The following is a 14,794-nucleotide window of genomic DNA, read 5'->3' as shown; positions in this document are numbered from 1 at the left end:
ATCAATGGTATAGGCTCTATCGAGTGCGACTCCAGTAGCCCAGTGCCTCTCTCTATGGAGCAAGCCAGCCAAATCTCAATCACATCCACTCAAGGCTCTGGAATGGGACCAATGATAAAGGCTCAATCAGGTGCAATTACTAATGAAGAGAGGGAAGAGGAGATCTTCTGAGAAGAGGAATGCGATCTTCTCCAGAACATTAGACCCCCGGTTAAGGAAGGTCAAGCAGGAGAGGAGCTGGGAGGCGGGAAAACATGAGGTAACAGCAGCGAGGGGCATCCTTTACTTATTGTGGCAAGGAACTTAATAATTGAGAATTTATGACGATCCAACATTATTGATGAAAAGAGTGTGATGGAATTGGTGGCAGTCATCTTTGGGGACACCGCATAATCTGTGGTCTCTGTGATCCAATCCTGCTTGACCTTCCTTAACCGGGGGTCTAATGTTCCGGAGAAGATCGCATTCCTCTTCTCAGAAGATCTCCTCTTCCCTCTCTTCATTAGTAATTGCACCTGATTGAGCCTTTATCATTGGTCCCATTCCGGAGCCTTGAGTGGATGTGATTGAGATTTGGCTGGCTTGCTCAATAGAGAGAGGCACTGGGCTAATGGAGTCACACTCGATAGAGCCTATACCATTGATCCCATTCCGGAGCCCTTAAGTGGATGTGATTTGGCTTGTTTGCTCAGTGGCGAGAGTCATTGGGCCACTGGAGTCGGTGAGTGTGCATTGCCTCCCCCCCCTTTCAGAGCACAGAGGTGGTGGTTAAGGTGATCCTGTATATCTGCACCATTAGAACTCCCCAAGTGACACATCAGTGTGGATTCACGTGATCTATTCTACGCTGCTTTGGTGGACTGTTTTGTGCAGTTTATCCTGCACTGGGACTGTATTTTGTTTCATTTTAAATTGTATTTTATTCAAGTTTTCTGTGATTGTGTGGTAGGGGGGAGAGGTTATCATCTCCTTTTGCGCTACTAGAATATATCTGATCTTGCATCTATACATATTCTATTTTTCCATATATTGTTATTTAAGTAGCAGCATTTGTTATCATACTACAGATTGATATCCTCACTAAGCGCTTGGTTGCTTACCAATAGTGTAGGTTCCGTGTTTGCGTTTGTGTAAGCAGTATATATATATTTGTTTTTTGTTTTTTTTAATCCAGTTCCTTGTAGCCCCAAAACTCAGAAATCAATATAGAATACTTTTTTTGCCTGCATTTTACCCACATTCTTTTTCTTGCTGTGACTCGATGATGCAAATGTCAGTACATAATCTGGGCCTTTGAGGCACTGACACACCCCTGTCTAGTGCAACAAGCTAAAAGTTTTACCAGACCCACTTAAATTTCTTTATTTGCTTCCCTTTTGTCATCATCCCTTCACTGAAGTGGTGAAGGGACAACTGGGAGGCAAATATACTTCAGAAGCCTCCAGAACGACAAGAAGCTCTGATCAAATGTTGGATGTCTTGCTGTGTAGGAAATCCAAATCCTCAGTACCAAGTGCGATGGAGGAAAACAGGCCGAAGTGGACACAATGCCAGATGATTAGCCAAGTGTGTTTGTGATTCATTCTTCTTAAAGCAGAAATAAAGGTAAAAATGAAAAAAATGCAACCAGGCAGGGTGCTTATTCTAAAAGAGACATGAAAGGTAATCCTTGTCACCACAGGACATTCACATTTAAAAGTTTATGTGGGTAGCAAGTTAGTTATATTGTATCTGGCTTGACTGTAAGTGAAATCAGCCGGGTATATTTACTAAAGGACAATAGGCTGTGCGTTTTGCAAGAGAATTTACCCCAAAGCTTGAGGTGAATGAGGTGAAGCTCTGCTGAACAATGTGTTTTTTTTTATTATTTTTATTTGCATGTGATTGGGTATGCTATGTAATGATAATCTTTACCAAGTTTATTAGTTCTGGGGCTAGATTTCCATTGAAAAGTGTACAGCCTATTTGCTTTTAATCAACCCCAACGTCTCTGCTCTCAGACTTAGAATGCAGGCCATGAGCCCGAGACATTTTATTTATTTCAGGTAAATGTACAGCACCATCAATTTATGCAGCGGTTTACATATATATTATACATTCACATCAAGGCCTGTCCACAAGGAGCTTACAACCTAAAGTCCCTAACTCACTTGCATACATACTAGGGCCATTTTAGACAGGAGCCAATTAACTTACCAGCATGTCTTTGGAGTGTGGGAGGAAAATGGAGTACCTAGAGGAAACCCACGCAGGCACAGGAAGAACATGCAAATGCCATGCAGGCAGTAACATCAAAAGCTGTGCTACTTTGGAAGATTATATATACAACATACTCGGGTTGATTTACAAAAAGCAAACAGACTGTACACTTTGCAAGTGCAGTTGCACTCATTTTCCCCAGATCTTAGTAAATGTGGTGCAAGGAAAATAAAACAGCATTTTTGCTAGCACGTAATTTGATGATGGAAATTTCACTAGCTCCTTTCACTAACCTCTGGGGAAAATGAGTGGCCCAGACGACGTCTTTTGATGACAAAACGTTGGCGACTCCAGACGTTACGTCCACACGCCCCCTTATGGAGCTGGCTTGTTTTTACTGTTCCATGCTGTTTGGACACACGCGGGACGCCGCGATCAGATCTACAGCGGTCTATTTTATGTGCCTGCTTATGCCTTTCATATTGTGAGTAGTTCTTTTAAAAAATATGTTACATGTGTTTTACGGGATTACACTATGGTCCTCTGTCTTCATTTCCCTCCATATATTTATCGTATATAACGGAGTAATCAAGAGAGATTAAGAAGTGTCATCCACTTTCTTGGCATCCACCGAACACATTGATATATATCTTCTTGCTGGGAGAGGCTTTCTCATTCATTTGAGTAGCCATGGAGCTCTGGTAAGCTGCTTATTTACTTGTGCACTGAGGTGTCCCCATCTTGCACTTCTCCCTGGGTGTCACTGGAAGGAGCGTTCCTCACAGTATCTTGCACTTGGATTTATTTGTATTTGCACCATTTTTTTGGGACTTTATTCACCATTATTTACTTTGGACACTACCCTCATCATTACTTTGTGGATCATTTATTTGTTTTTCACAAGTTTTTCAGTGTTTATAATTATCAAGTTATTTATAGCGCTGCACTGTTTATATTATTATGTTTATGGATCACTGTTTGGGCTCTTTCACACGGGCGTTCCTTTTTTTTTTGCCCGATCAGGTCCTTTTTTTTTTCTTGTAACGGACACGGATGACACTTGTGTCATCCGGCCCGTATGTCCGTTTTTCATCCCATCCATTTGCGGATGAAAAACTGACATAATGCATGTCTATGTAAATACGGATGTCTGCGGATGACACCACTGACATCCGTTTTTGCTTCAGTTCCGTTTTTTTGAAAGGAAGAAAAAATAGGGTTCTCCTCCGTTCAAAAAAACTGAACTGAACTGACAAAAAACGGATGTCAGAGGATGATCATCCGATGATATCCGTATTTACATAGAGATACATTATGTCCGTTTTTCATCCGCAAACGGATGGGATGAAAAACGGACATACGGAACGCCCGTGTGAAAGAGCCCTTAGTTGATTTTGTGCTAGCCGCTTTTACATTTATTTTGTATCAATACTTTTTAAATCTTCATCACTTTTTAGCGCAGAAATATCCCCTTAGAAATTTAGTGGCAACTACACTTGCAAAGTTGACAGCCTATTAGTCTTTGGTAAATCAACCCAAGCCAATAGATCACTCCAAAAGGTACAAATACATTTCCTTAAACATTTACAGTTGTCAAATTCAATAGTAAACGAAAAAGTATGTGTACCAATTCCACTAACTACTCCACCATTAATCTTTAACACTGAAAATATTTCTTTTATCATTTTTTCCTACATTAGACTAAAATTTGCCAATGCCCATTATATAAAAAGTATGCGTTTAGAGAAGAAGCATACTAAGAAAAAGTGGGTTGCTTATGTATATGTAACTCCCTAATCTAAGAGCTTTTAAATAATAATCTCTTTGATGACAATTGTATATTGTTTTACATAATTGGTTGGTAATTTTTTAGCAGTAATTTAAAAAAAAGTCAAGCATTTTAATTTTTAATGCTTTTATTGTTTGTTTTGGACAAAGAATAAGACCCCTATCACATGGGTGGACAGATCAAGTCCACCTTGTCAGTTTTTTAGGCGAACCCGATTAGACCATCCATTGCACTCCATGGAATGGTGGATGTAAACGGACATGTGTCTGTTTTCAGCCGACAATATCTTATTTAAACCAGTCCGCTAGAAACAGACGTATGGGGGATCTGTTCCCTATCCTCCTGGTGAATTAAATCGGACAGACGGATGTAACTGGATAGATAGTCCATTTACATCAGACCGCCCATAGAGGAAAGCGGACTGTGTCCATGTCCACTCTGCATAAGAGGAGCAAACACGGTCCTGTTAAACTGCCTGCTTAGCAGGGATCAGCAGACAGATCCCCTCCCTGAGCAGGCAGATCCACTGGCAGACTCTGCCTGTGTGAAAGAGCCCTTAACCACTTGTCGACCGCTTACTATATATAAATGGCGAAAGGGTGGCTCGCACAGGCAAAACAACGTATGGATACGTTGCTAGCTTGGTGGCAGCTAGGGGGTAAGCGAGCGCCGGCGGCGGCACGCTCCCGCCCCTGATCATCAGCGGGGAAGCCAATGCGTGTGTCAGGCGGCTCAGATTGCTGCCTGACTCCTGCGATCGCTCCCCGCTGAGAGAGAAGGACGGTCGGCTGTTGTAAACACAGCTGACCGTTTTTCTCCCTGGAATGGTCAAAGAGCCCATATGATCCTTCTATATAGGATCACATGTCTCTATGGTCATTTCAGAAGACACGCCCCCCCACCAGTTAGATTCACTCCCCTAGGCTCACATTTAAACCCTCAATCACCCACAGGGTTAACCCCTTCCCTGCCAGCGTCATTATTACAGTAACATTGCATATTTTTAGCACTGATTACTGTAGTAATGTCACTGGTACCCCCAAAAGTGTCAAAAATGTCAGTTAGGGGTCCGATCTGTCCGCCGCAATGTTGCAGTCCCGCAAAAAATCACAGATCGTCACCATTACTAGTAAAAAAAAAAAAACAATAAAAATGACAAATCTTTCTCGTAGTTAGTAGCCACGATAACTTTTGGGCCAACCAATCAAAATACACTTCTTGCGATTTTTTTTTACCAAAAACATGTAGCAGAAAACAAATTAGCCTAAAACGTTAAAAAAATTTGATTTTTAATTTTTTTTGAGAATGTCATATAGCAGAATGTGAAATATATATATATATTTTTTTTTCAAAATTGTCTCTCTTTTTTTTGTTTATAGCGCAAAAAAAAAAAATCGCACAGGTGATCAAATACCACCAAAAGAAAGCTCTATTTGTGGGAAAAAAAGGGACGTACATTTTATTTAGGTACAGCATCGCATGACCGTGCAATTGTCTGTTAAATAACGCAGTGCCGAATCGCAAAATAGGGCCTGGTCATTAAGGGGTCTTCCAGTCTTAAAATGTTTAAAGGATTAAAACTGATGCAAGTTTTTTTTTTTTTTTAAATTACTGTCAGTATCCCCACTAAGGCTGAGAATTCTGTCCTCTATCTCCTGGGTTACTGGAGCAAAGTGGAGAAGAGAAGGGTGAGGACCCACCAAGTCATTACTGAGATAGGAGAGGAAACTAGGGAAAATCTGCTCTATGAACACACATACTGCAATAAAACCCAAAAACCTTTTCCTCTGCTCTGCTATTCACAACTTGTGCAAAGCACAGATGCCATGTCATCACTGCTGTAGTTTGTAAATGGCACAGCAGAGGATGGGGTGGAAGCACAACACAGGTACTGGTGTCTATGACAGACACTATTCCAATACAGCAGGGAACCAGAAGTGCGGCGCAGACTGTACATTTCTCTCAGTGGAAGTTGCAGAGAGCTTCAATAGTAAGAAAAACATTAGAAAGCTAAAATGTGTTAAAAAATATTGAAAGGTACACAAAAAGGTGAAAATAAGTTTAGAAACAAAAAATGTTTATCACATGTAAAGATGTGTATAAGAAACATTTTAAGATTTAGAAACCCTTCATTTTCCATATTTTATTAAATCTATAATGCATTCTTCAAGTAAGTTATAGGATCAAATTCTCCAGTATTCAGTGTCTGTTGGCAAATCTGTCTCCCTGGGGCACTGTTTGCACAGTGTGCTGATGATAACATGCTGTCTGATTTTAGACACAAAAGGACAAAGACAATTTACAAACTTGGATTTTGACTGATCAGATGTTGCACTTCTTTTGACAACCTGTCTCTTACTAATGTATCACATATTAGCTTTCGGAGCTTGAAGTAGAGTAAGTGATTTTAGGCTCGGTCATCAGGATTGAGTAGAGCTACCTTAATATTTTTAGAAGTTGTCACCATTGATTAAATACATACTGCCCAAAAAACTGTTAGGCAGGGCAAAGTACTAACATAGCAGATTTAATAAAAATTAATAAATAAATAAAATCCAGTACGTAGAATAAACACTTCCTAACCTCTTTCAAACAGATTTAATTCTGAAACCCATGAACAGCTTTGGTGCTAGTGAGTGGAATAGGAGAGCATCTGTTAACTTCCTTTTGGCCAAAGCCTAGTGTTAGATTTGGGCCTTTTCACTAGGCAATAACTTTATCATAACCTATGACACCATAGGATAAATATATAGTTTTAATATATATTAGTTTTAATATATATATATATTGGCAATACTGAATTTAAACAATTGTTTATCTTAGTCTTTAGAAGCAAAAATATGTAAAAAAAAAATTTTTTCTAGTTGGACAGCAATAATTTTAAAAACGGCTAGTTTTACTATAGATACAATATACTTTTTCTTAAATTTTCAGACTTGCTACAGCTAAGGTTACAGTAGAGAGATGCCTGATCTACTTTTACAGCTAAAGCAAATATTCAAGTAAGGCTAGGTGCAAACGAATGCAGTGAGATTTTGATCCAATTTTGATTCAATTTTCAATGTGATTTTGAAGTGCAACTTCAGTGCAACTTGGTGTGTAATTGATACATTTTGAATGTGTGTTTTACCCGCCGGCATCCTAGCAACTAGCAGGGATGAGTCATTGCTTTTTAAAACCCTTCCACACTGAGGCAATTTGCAAGTGCTTTGGTGCTAAAAAAAAAAATGCACCAGAAAAGCTCACAAAAACATATTCCGATTAAAATCAATAAATGCTTCAACACTGGGCGGTGCGCTGGTGGGGGAAGTGTAAAAAAATCCTGCAAGCAGCATCTTTGGAGCACTAAAAAAGCACCTCAAAAAACACCCCTCTCCATTGAAATGAATGGAAGCGCCTAAAAAGTTCTTTCTTCAAATGTGCCAGAAAAGTGCTCAGTGTTTTACTGTCAGTTTAGAAGAACCGCAGTGGGAAAGCCAGATTACCTGCTGACAGCAGAATGTAAGCAAAAGGCAAAAAAAAAATGCATTGGTGCCCCCCCTCCCCCCCAATCCATACCAGACCCTTATCAGGGCATGCAACTAGGCAGGCCAGGGAAAGGTGGGGAAAAGCACGCACTTCAGTCCCCCCCCCCCAGCAAACCATACCAGGCCACATACCCTCAACATGGTGATGGGAGGGGGGGCACCTGTTGATGAGAACAAGGGCCTCTTCCCACAGCCCCTGGCCCAAAATAAGGGTCTGGTATGGATTTTGGGGAGGCCCCCAAGCCAATTTTTTTGCGTGTCCCCTTACAACTCATACCAGACCCGCAGTGCAGAACTGAAATGTCAATTTTGGCTATGTGGACCAAAAAGGCATGTAAAATGTCTCTAGAAGTGCTAAGACTCATAAGCCGTGTAATAATCATAAAGCCCTGACATCACTAACAGTAAAGCTAAACTAGTTCATTTCCACTGTTCCACACTTAGAAAGCAGCAAATAAATCACAGGAATATCTGAACCAAGAGAATATTTTTAAGACTGTTTAACAGATTCCCCATAGCCATGATGTTTCTACACACTAATTTTCATGAGCTGTCCAGTGCTGAAAATAGCTGTGCCTTTCTTTTCCTTTCAGGCTACATTTCCCTGCTAATTACATACTGATACTAATAAAATGTGGCTGATATTTAAACAAGCATTGTGCTATTAGTGAACTGCAATTCAGAGCCTGTTAGCCTCACTGCCAGTCTTAACCATCGCCCAGTCAGATATCTCCCTTGATGCGGTCCTACATCTGTAACTAAATGCTCAGTAAAACATATGTCTGATCATTACTATCCTCCAGAGCCAAGCTATTGTGTGCCATGATAAGAAAGTGTCTGGTACTAGAAAAGCCAAGCAATACTCAATCCTAATATTCTGTCTGAAGGTTATTAATACTGATATTGAACAAAGAGTTTTAAGCAAAAAAATGTATATTAAAAAAAAGATAAAATTGCACAATACTCTTAAAGCAGTTGTAGTTTTTTATTTATTTATTTAATAACAAACCTGGTATGCTTACCTGCTCTGTGCAATCATGTTGCACAGAGCTGCCCTAAACCTTCATTTCTGGAGTCTCACGCCAGCAATTCTGGCTGCTTCTCTTCTTTGTGTGCCAGCATAGGAAGCTGTGCATCCTTAGACACATGCAGCGCGGTTTGGCGCTGCTCTCGGCTCACAGGGGAAAAATTTAAAATTTTAGGTTGTCACCGGGTCTGCAACAGAGAGAAAATCTTCCAGTGGAAAACCTGTATAAAAAGGCTCCATCTCTCCCTTACGTGAGGATTTCTCCTCTCATTGTTTCTTGGGCAGGAAAATCCTCCAAAGAAGAAAGAATTCCCCAAAGGGACAGCAACAAAAAACAACAACAACTTTTTAGGCATTTTTACCATACCAAATTCTATCCAAAACTTCACCTGGAACTAAACCCATCAGTTAAACTGTTTCACAAACAGTTATATTCAAGGCATGCATTATAACTTCCACATTTGCTTATGCTTTTAACCAAACTGTCAATCAAATGGCTAGTGTCCCAACTGATCACATGTGCAGCACCATGGCAACTATAGATCAAATAGAATGGGGAAGTGTTTGGCAGTGCCAAACACTTCCCCCTTCTTTTCCAATATCTTATGTACAACCTCTTTTGAGGTTGTATTCTGAAGTGAGCTGCAGCCAATAGGATTACATACTTTTGGCACTTCCCTAACCTAAGCGCGGATTCCTCCCCCTTTTTTTACCCATAGATCAAATAGAGGCTAGAATGACAGCTTCCTTGGCTGTAAAGGATCGGAGGGTTTAATTTCGCTTTATCCCCTGGCGCCCGCGCTATAGCCCAAAGAGGGCTAAACGCAGGCTTAAAATGCCAGGATGTCCTCCTGTTCTCGCGCTACCCATGCGTCCCCTGGGGCACGTGGACAGCACACTGTGATCGCTGAGTCCTTAGGACTCGGCTGATCCCAAATCAGGTTAAGGGCCAATCACAGCAGGCTCTTTACCACGGGATCAGCTGTCAGCCAAAGAGTTTAGGCAGGGGTAGGAGTGGGGTATTAGTTCACCTTTTTTACCTTTTCATTTTTTCTGAAAAGGCGAGAAAGGTGATTAACAACTTAAGCTCATAGCAGAACTTTTATGAAGGTAGTTCTGGCACACATGCAAATACTTGATTCTAGAAATCTACTGCACATCCAGATGCCCCGTAAATGACTGCACATGGAATGTTAAAGCGCTGTGGTCAGCCTTTCCCAGGTCACATATATACAATGATCAAGTGCATTCACAATTGCTTAAAAAAACAAAAAACTTTACTTTGCTTTGATATATATATAAAAAAAATAATGTTTTCACTAAGAAACAGTGGCTAGTTTGGGAATGTGCATGTCCCCACATCTCCCTCTTGATTACGCAAATATTTTTATTACCATTTTATTGTAAGCCTCAATAGGTGCATTTCTGAGCATGTCCATTTTACTGAATTATACACTGATAGGCATAGAAAAATATTGTATTTTAGCAGATCAATCCTGTGCTTTCCATAGAGACGCTTAGTTCTGAGGGTTTATTAAAGGTCAGAGTAAACGGGAACAAACTCATCAAGGACTTGAGTGAAACTTTAAAATGAGTGACTTGTTGTCAGGAGCACTTCACAAGAGTGTGCTGGTGACTGCCGCATTGTTCAAAATCAGGAGAAATTAAATTTAATTTCACCTTTCTAGCTCAACCTCTGACCATGCTTTGACTCCATCAGATCAAAATAGAAGCTTAATCATTTTTCTTTCTCTCTCTTGGTCTCTCTTTCCCTCTCTGTGCTGACCTCAAAAGCACCAGCAGCATGCTTCAGCTAAATTGTCCGCTGAAAGCGTGTTACTTAGATCAATATAAGAATTCACAGCACAGGACGTACAGTAATAAATGGGTCACCAACATGACACTAGCAAAGAGCCTACTAAACCTATGTTTTAATTCCTCAAGCTCTACACAGAAAACCCAATCAACTACAATTAGAAAAGTTATAAGACAATTACTTTCATTATTTTGTTTGCTCATCAGTTATGGATTATAAACGTTTTTTGGTTTAGCATTTAAAAACATCTATTCTGTAGCAAGTCAGTGCTTTCCTTTTATGTTCTAATATGTCCTGCAAACATGAAATAAAGAAGCTTTCTGCTAGAGACAATAGGAAAGAAGATTTTTTTAGTTCCCATCTGTAAAATCAGTTTGCTGCAGTAAAGTACAGGACAAAGGCATCTCTAAATTACCCCTAAATAATCACACTCCCAGCTAGCCTCAGTTTTGTAGCAAGCAATAAGGAGATCGTAGGAACAGAATGTTGCACCTTACACCAGAAACTGGTATCAGAGGAAGCTTGAACATCCATCTGGTAGAACTTATCAAACGTGAACACAATAGACCAAGAGGCAGCCACTGTTAATTTTGACGTCAAAAATTCGTTTTAGTCATAGTCTTTTGACTAAAATGTCATTTTAGTTTTAGTTGTATTTTAGTCATCTGAATTGTTTTGGTCATATTTTAGTGAACTAAAATCTCCAGTACCCACCTTAAGTTCCACTTTTCTCGGTGCTCTGCCTATCTGTTAAAGCCCCAGTCCCCTGCAAGTTCTGGAACAATGCCCTGCAAACCACAGAAGAGGAACTCCTCTGTCGGATTCATGTTGTTCTAGATGTGACGTGATGAGCGTTTCCCCTCCCAGCAAGGTAGCCGTACATATCGCTAGGGATCAACCGATATTGGTTTTTTGTTGCCGATACCGATATTTTGCCCATCACATATCGGTATCGGCCAATATGGGCCAGTATTTTGTAAATTTAAAGTTTTGAAAAATAAAGACAATTTTTGAAACAAATCTGGTACTGAACATGTTAATTTTGGTTTAAAGCTTAATGGCTGGCTTCCTGGCACCCTGTGGTGGGTGGGTGGCTGGCACCCTGTGGTGGGTGGGTGGCTGTTTGGCACCCTGTGGTGGGTGGCTGGCTGTCTGGCTCCCTGTGGTGGTGGGTGGCTGGCTGGCACCTTGTGGTGGGTGGCTGGCTGGCACCCTGTGGTGGGTGGCTGGCTGGCACCCTGTGGTGGGTGGCTGGCTGGCACAGGGGCTGTGGGTGGCTGGCTGGTACAGGGCCTGTGGGCGGCTGTCTGGTACAGTCCCTGTGGCTGGCTGGTACAGGGCCTGTGGTTGGCTGACTGTCTGGCACCCTGTGGTGAGTGGCTGGTTGGCACCCTGTGTTGGGTGGCTGGCTGGCACAGGGGATGTGGGTGGCTGGTACAGGGCCTGTGGGTGGCTGGCTGGTACAGGGCTTGTGGGTGGCTGGCTGGCTGGTACAGGGCCTGTGGGTGGGTGGCTGGCTGGTACAGGGCCTGTGGGTGGGTGGCTGGCTGGTACAGGGCCTGTGGGTGGCTGGTACAGGGCCTGTGGGTGGCTGGTACAGGGCCTGTGGGTGTGGGTGGCTGGCTGGCTGGCACCGGGCTGCTGTGGGTGGGTGTATGGCTGTGATACACTCCTGCGAGACTAGTCCCGACTCCAGACGAGGCTGTCCAAGGCGAGGGAGGCGGCCTAAGGAGGCAGAATGACATCACAAAAATATCGGCAATATCGGTAACTTCTGAGGCCGATTCTTATATATCGGGGAAAGTGTATATCGGCCCTCAATATATCGGCCTTGCCGATAACCGGTCGGTCCCTACTTAGAGCTGTGTAAAATAACAATCTCCCCAGATCGTCCACTTCTCTGCCCTGTGCACATCTCACTCCCATTTACTTCCCCAGTCCAACTTGTAGGTAACCTCCCCATCCCCAAAGTACAATGCACCCTGCCCTGTGCACTCCCTCATTCTCATTTACTTCCCCATCCCCACTTGCAGCCATGCATTACAGTGTTTTTTATATTTTAAAGTTGCACTTCTTTTAAAAAGCAATATTTTTGTTTCCTTTTGAAACTTGATTTTGTTTTCTAAAGACATTATATATCACGATGGGTAAACCTGTGTCTGTAGTGAATGTTCAAGCCTTAAGGGTCTGATCACTGAAGCAACCATGAGCTTATAAAAGGGTTGAAAATGCAGATGTACAGTATACTGATCTGGCCAGTTAGAAGTAGTTCTGTTCCTCTCTATGCTTTATGTCGGTGGCAGTCAAAGTTTAAATAAGTATGGGTTAATACAAAAGAAAAACTCCATGCTGCATCATCACTAAGACCCTGCAGCTGTACCATGCCATCTCTAAGCCTGAGAATTGAGCGATCACATGACCACTGATCACCCAGTTTGTTCCGAGTGCAGTGAATGTCAGTCACCACTCTCTGCTTTGTCCCTCGCACTCACTGGAGCACTTGGCTGTGAAGAGAGGGGGGAAGCATATGGCTCAGGCTCTCAGCAGCGCTCTGAGAGGCTGAGCCAGCTGCCGGTCAGGCATCTGGATGGATCCTGACATAATTGTCGGGATCCTTCAAAAGCCTGGACTGACTATGTGATGTCAGCTGACAGCAGGCTTTAGCCTGGGTCACAGGAGAGCACAAGTAATTGCACTCCTGTGACCCAAAAAATAGGTTTGGCCAAAAGAGGTCCATGTACAATAAGAAAAGAAAACTGTTCTTTCTGTAGACACCTTTGATGATCCTGCATATTTAGAGCACTACATGATTATAATCAGCTTACCTGAGCAAAGGATGGAATATGATTGTAATGTTTCTGGCTCCTGGCTTGCAGACAAATCTAGCTCCTCCACCCATTAAATTGTCATCATGGCCACCTGTGTAAAATAGAAGTAAAAATGTTAAGCATAAAAAGCAATATACAGGAAGTATTTTCATCATGTTTTAATAAAAACATATTTTAGTGATTTAATACATTAAGTACAGCTCTGAACCTAATACTGTAAATAACAAATATAAATAAAAGAAAGCAGTCTATAATCAAACCCATGTACTGGTTAGAGATATTCATCATCTACAAGCATCACTCCTTTTGATGTGGTAGTTGCAACAGACTATATCCAAAAAGACAGGAATTAAAATATATCCAATTCTTTAGTGGGTGTATTGGACACAAATACGGTATATATAATAAAAACACATTTCATTATAACAACGTTATAACAAAGGAAACAAATTGGCTGACTATTGGGTTTCTTATCAGATGTAGCCGGGAATTCTATTTTCACCCATCTGATTTGCATCTGCTCAACTATTATGACTCTACATATGCCATACATTATGTTTTTTTTCCTCCTCCCCTCTTTACCATGCACCATAACTATGACGTTATTAATGTCATTGGCCTAGATAGATATTATTTACATGTGTTGATATGTGAATGTTAACTTTACATGGACCTACATATGGCATTTTACATGGTTTATACATGGCTTTTTTGTACTCTAATGTGTATACATATAATATGCATGGCTTTATTGTACTTCAATGCGTTAAAAATGTAACAGAATGAGATTAAACATAAAACAAATAGGTTGAGGGCTCATTCATACCAGAACAAACACATAGTCCAAAATGCACTATGTGTACGGTCTTCTGCAGGTGTCAATATATTTCTAATGACAGCCCAAACACAGATCGCAAATGCACTGTGTTTGCCAACACAAGATCGCATGATACCACAGTGCCATGTGATCTGGTGCTGTGCGTTTGTGAAAAGTAGTGCATTCGCTACTTCTTGTGCAATCCAATGCGATTTTAGCCCGATCAAATGAAATCGGCTTAAAATCCCTACCTCACCGAGTCACACAGAAATCATAAAAGGATTGCAGGCCTATCATATCATAGTTCACTGGTCGATAATCAGACCTCAACAACAATGGAATATCTGAAGGCTATTTTTTTTATTTATTTAAAATAACAAACATGTTATACTCACCTGCTCTGTGCAATAGTATTGCATTGATTGGTCTGATCCTCCTCTGCCTGGGTCCCCTGCTGGCAATCTTGCCCCCCCCTCTTCTTTGTGCCCCCCCCCATAGCAAGCTGTATGCTATAGGGGCACATAGTATCTGCTCACTCTTGAGCTGTGTGTCAATTGAGCCATACTCCTTTAGACATACAGGGGGGGTTTGATGGCTTCTGCTGTTGCTCGAGTCCCCGTGTGAGGAGGAAGAGAGGGGAGACGAGATACAGCTGTGCACAGCACAGGGATCTTTTCTCCCCTCTCTTTGCACTTCACACAGGGAAGGGAGAGGAAAGAGAAATATAAAACATACCTTAATGCAAGGAATGCATTAAGGTTTATAAAAAACGTTTTTAGCTTTAATATCAC

General features: G+C 41.4%; 1 protein-coding gene across 1 annotated transcript in view; it reads right to left on the bottom strand.

The window, feature by feature from the left end:
* EXOC4 (exocyst complex component 4) overlaps positions 1-14,794 on the bottom strand; it is an 809,165-nt gene that overhangs the window by 431,240 nt on the left and 363,131 nt on the right. Inside the window, exon 10 of the mRNA XM_082254329.1 lies at positions 13,184-13,277. Within this exon, the coding sequence (XP_082110455.1) occupies positions 13,184-13,277 (94 nt within the window). The remainder of the gene's footprint in view (positions 1-13,183; positions 13,278-14,794) is intronic.

This window comes from Pelophylax lessonae (assembly GCF_965119305.1).
Source record: "Pelophylax lessonae genome assembly, chromosome: 4".
Classification (NCBI taxonomy): Eukaryota; Metazoa; Chordata; class Amphibia; order Anura; family Ranidae; genus Pelophylax; species Pelophylax lessonae.
This window is presented reverse-complemented; position numbering and strand designations above follow the sequence as displayed.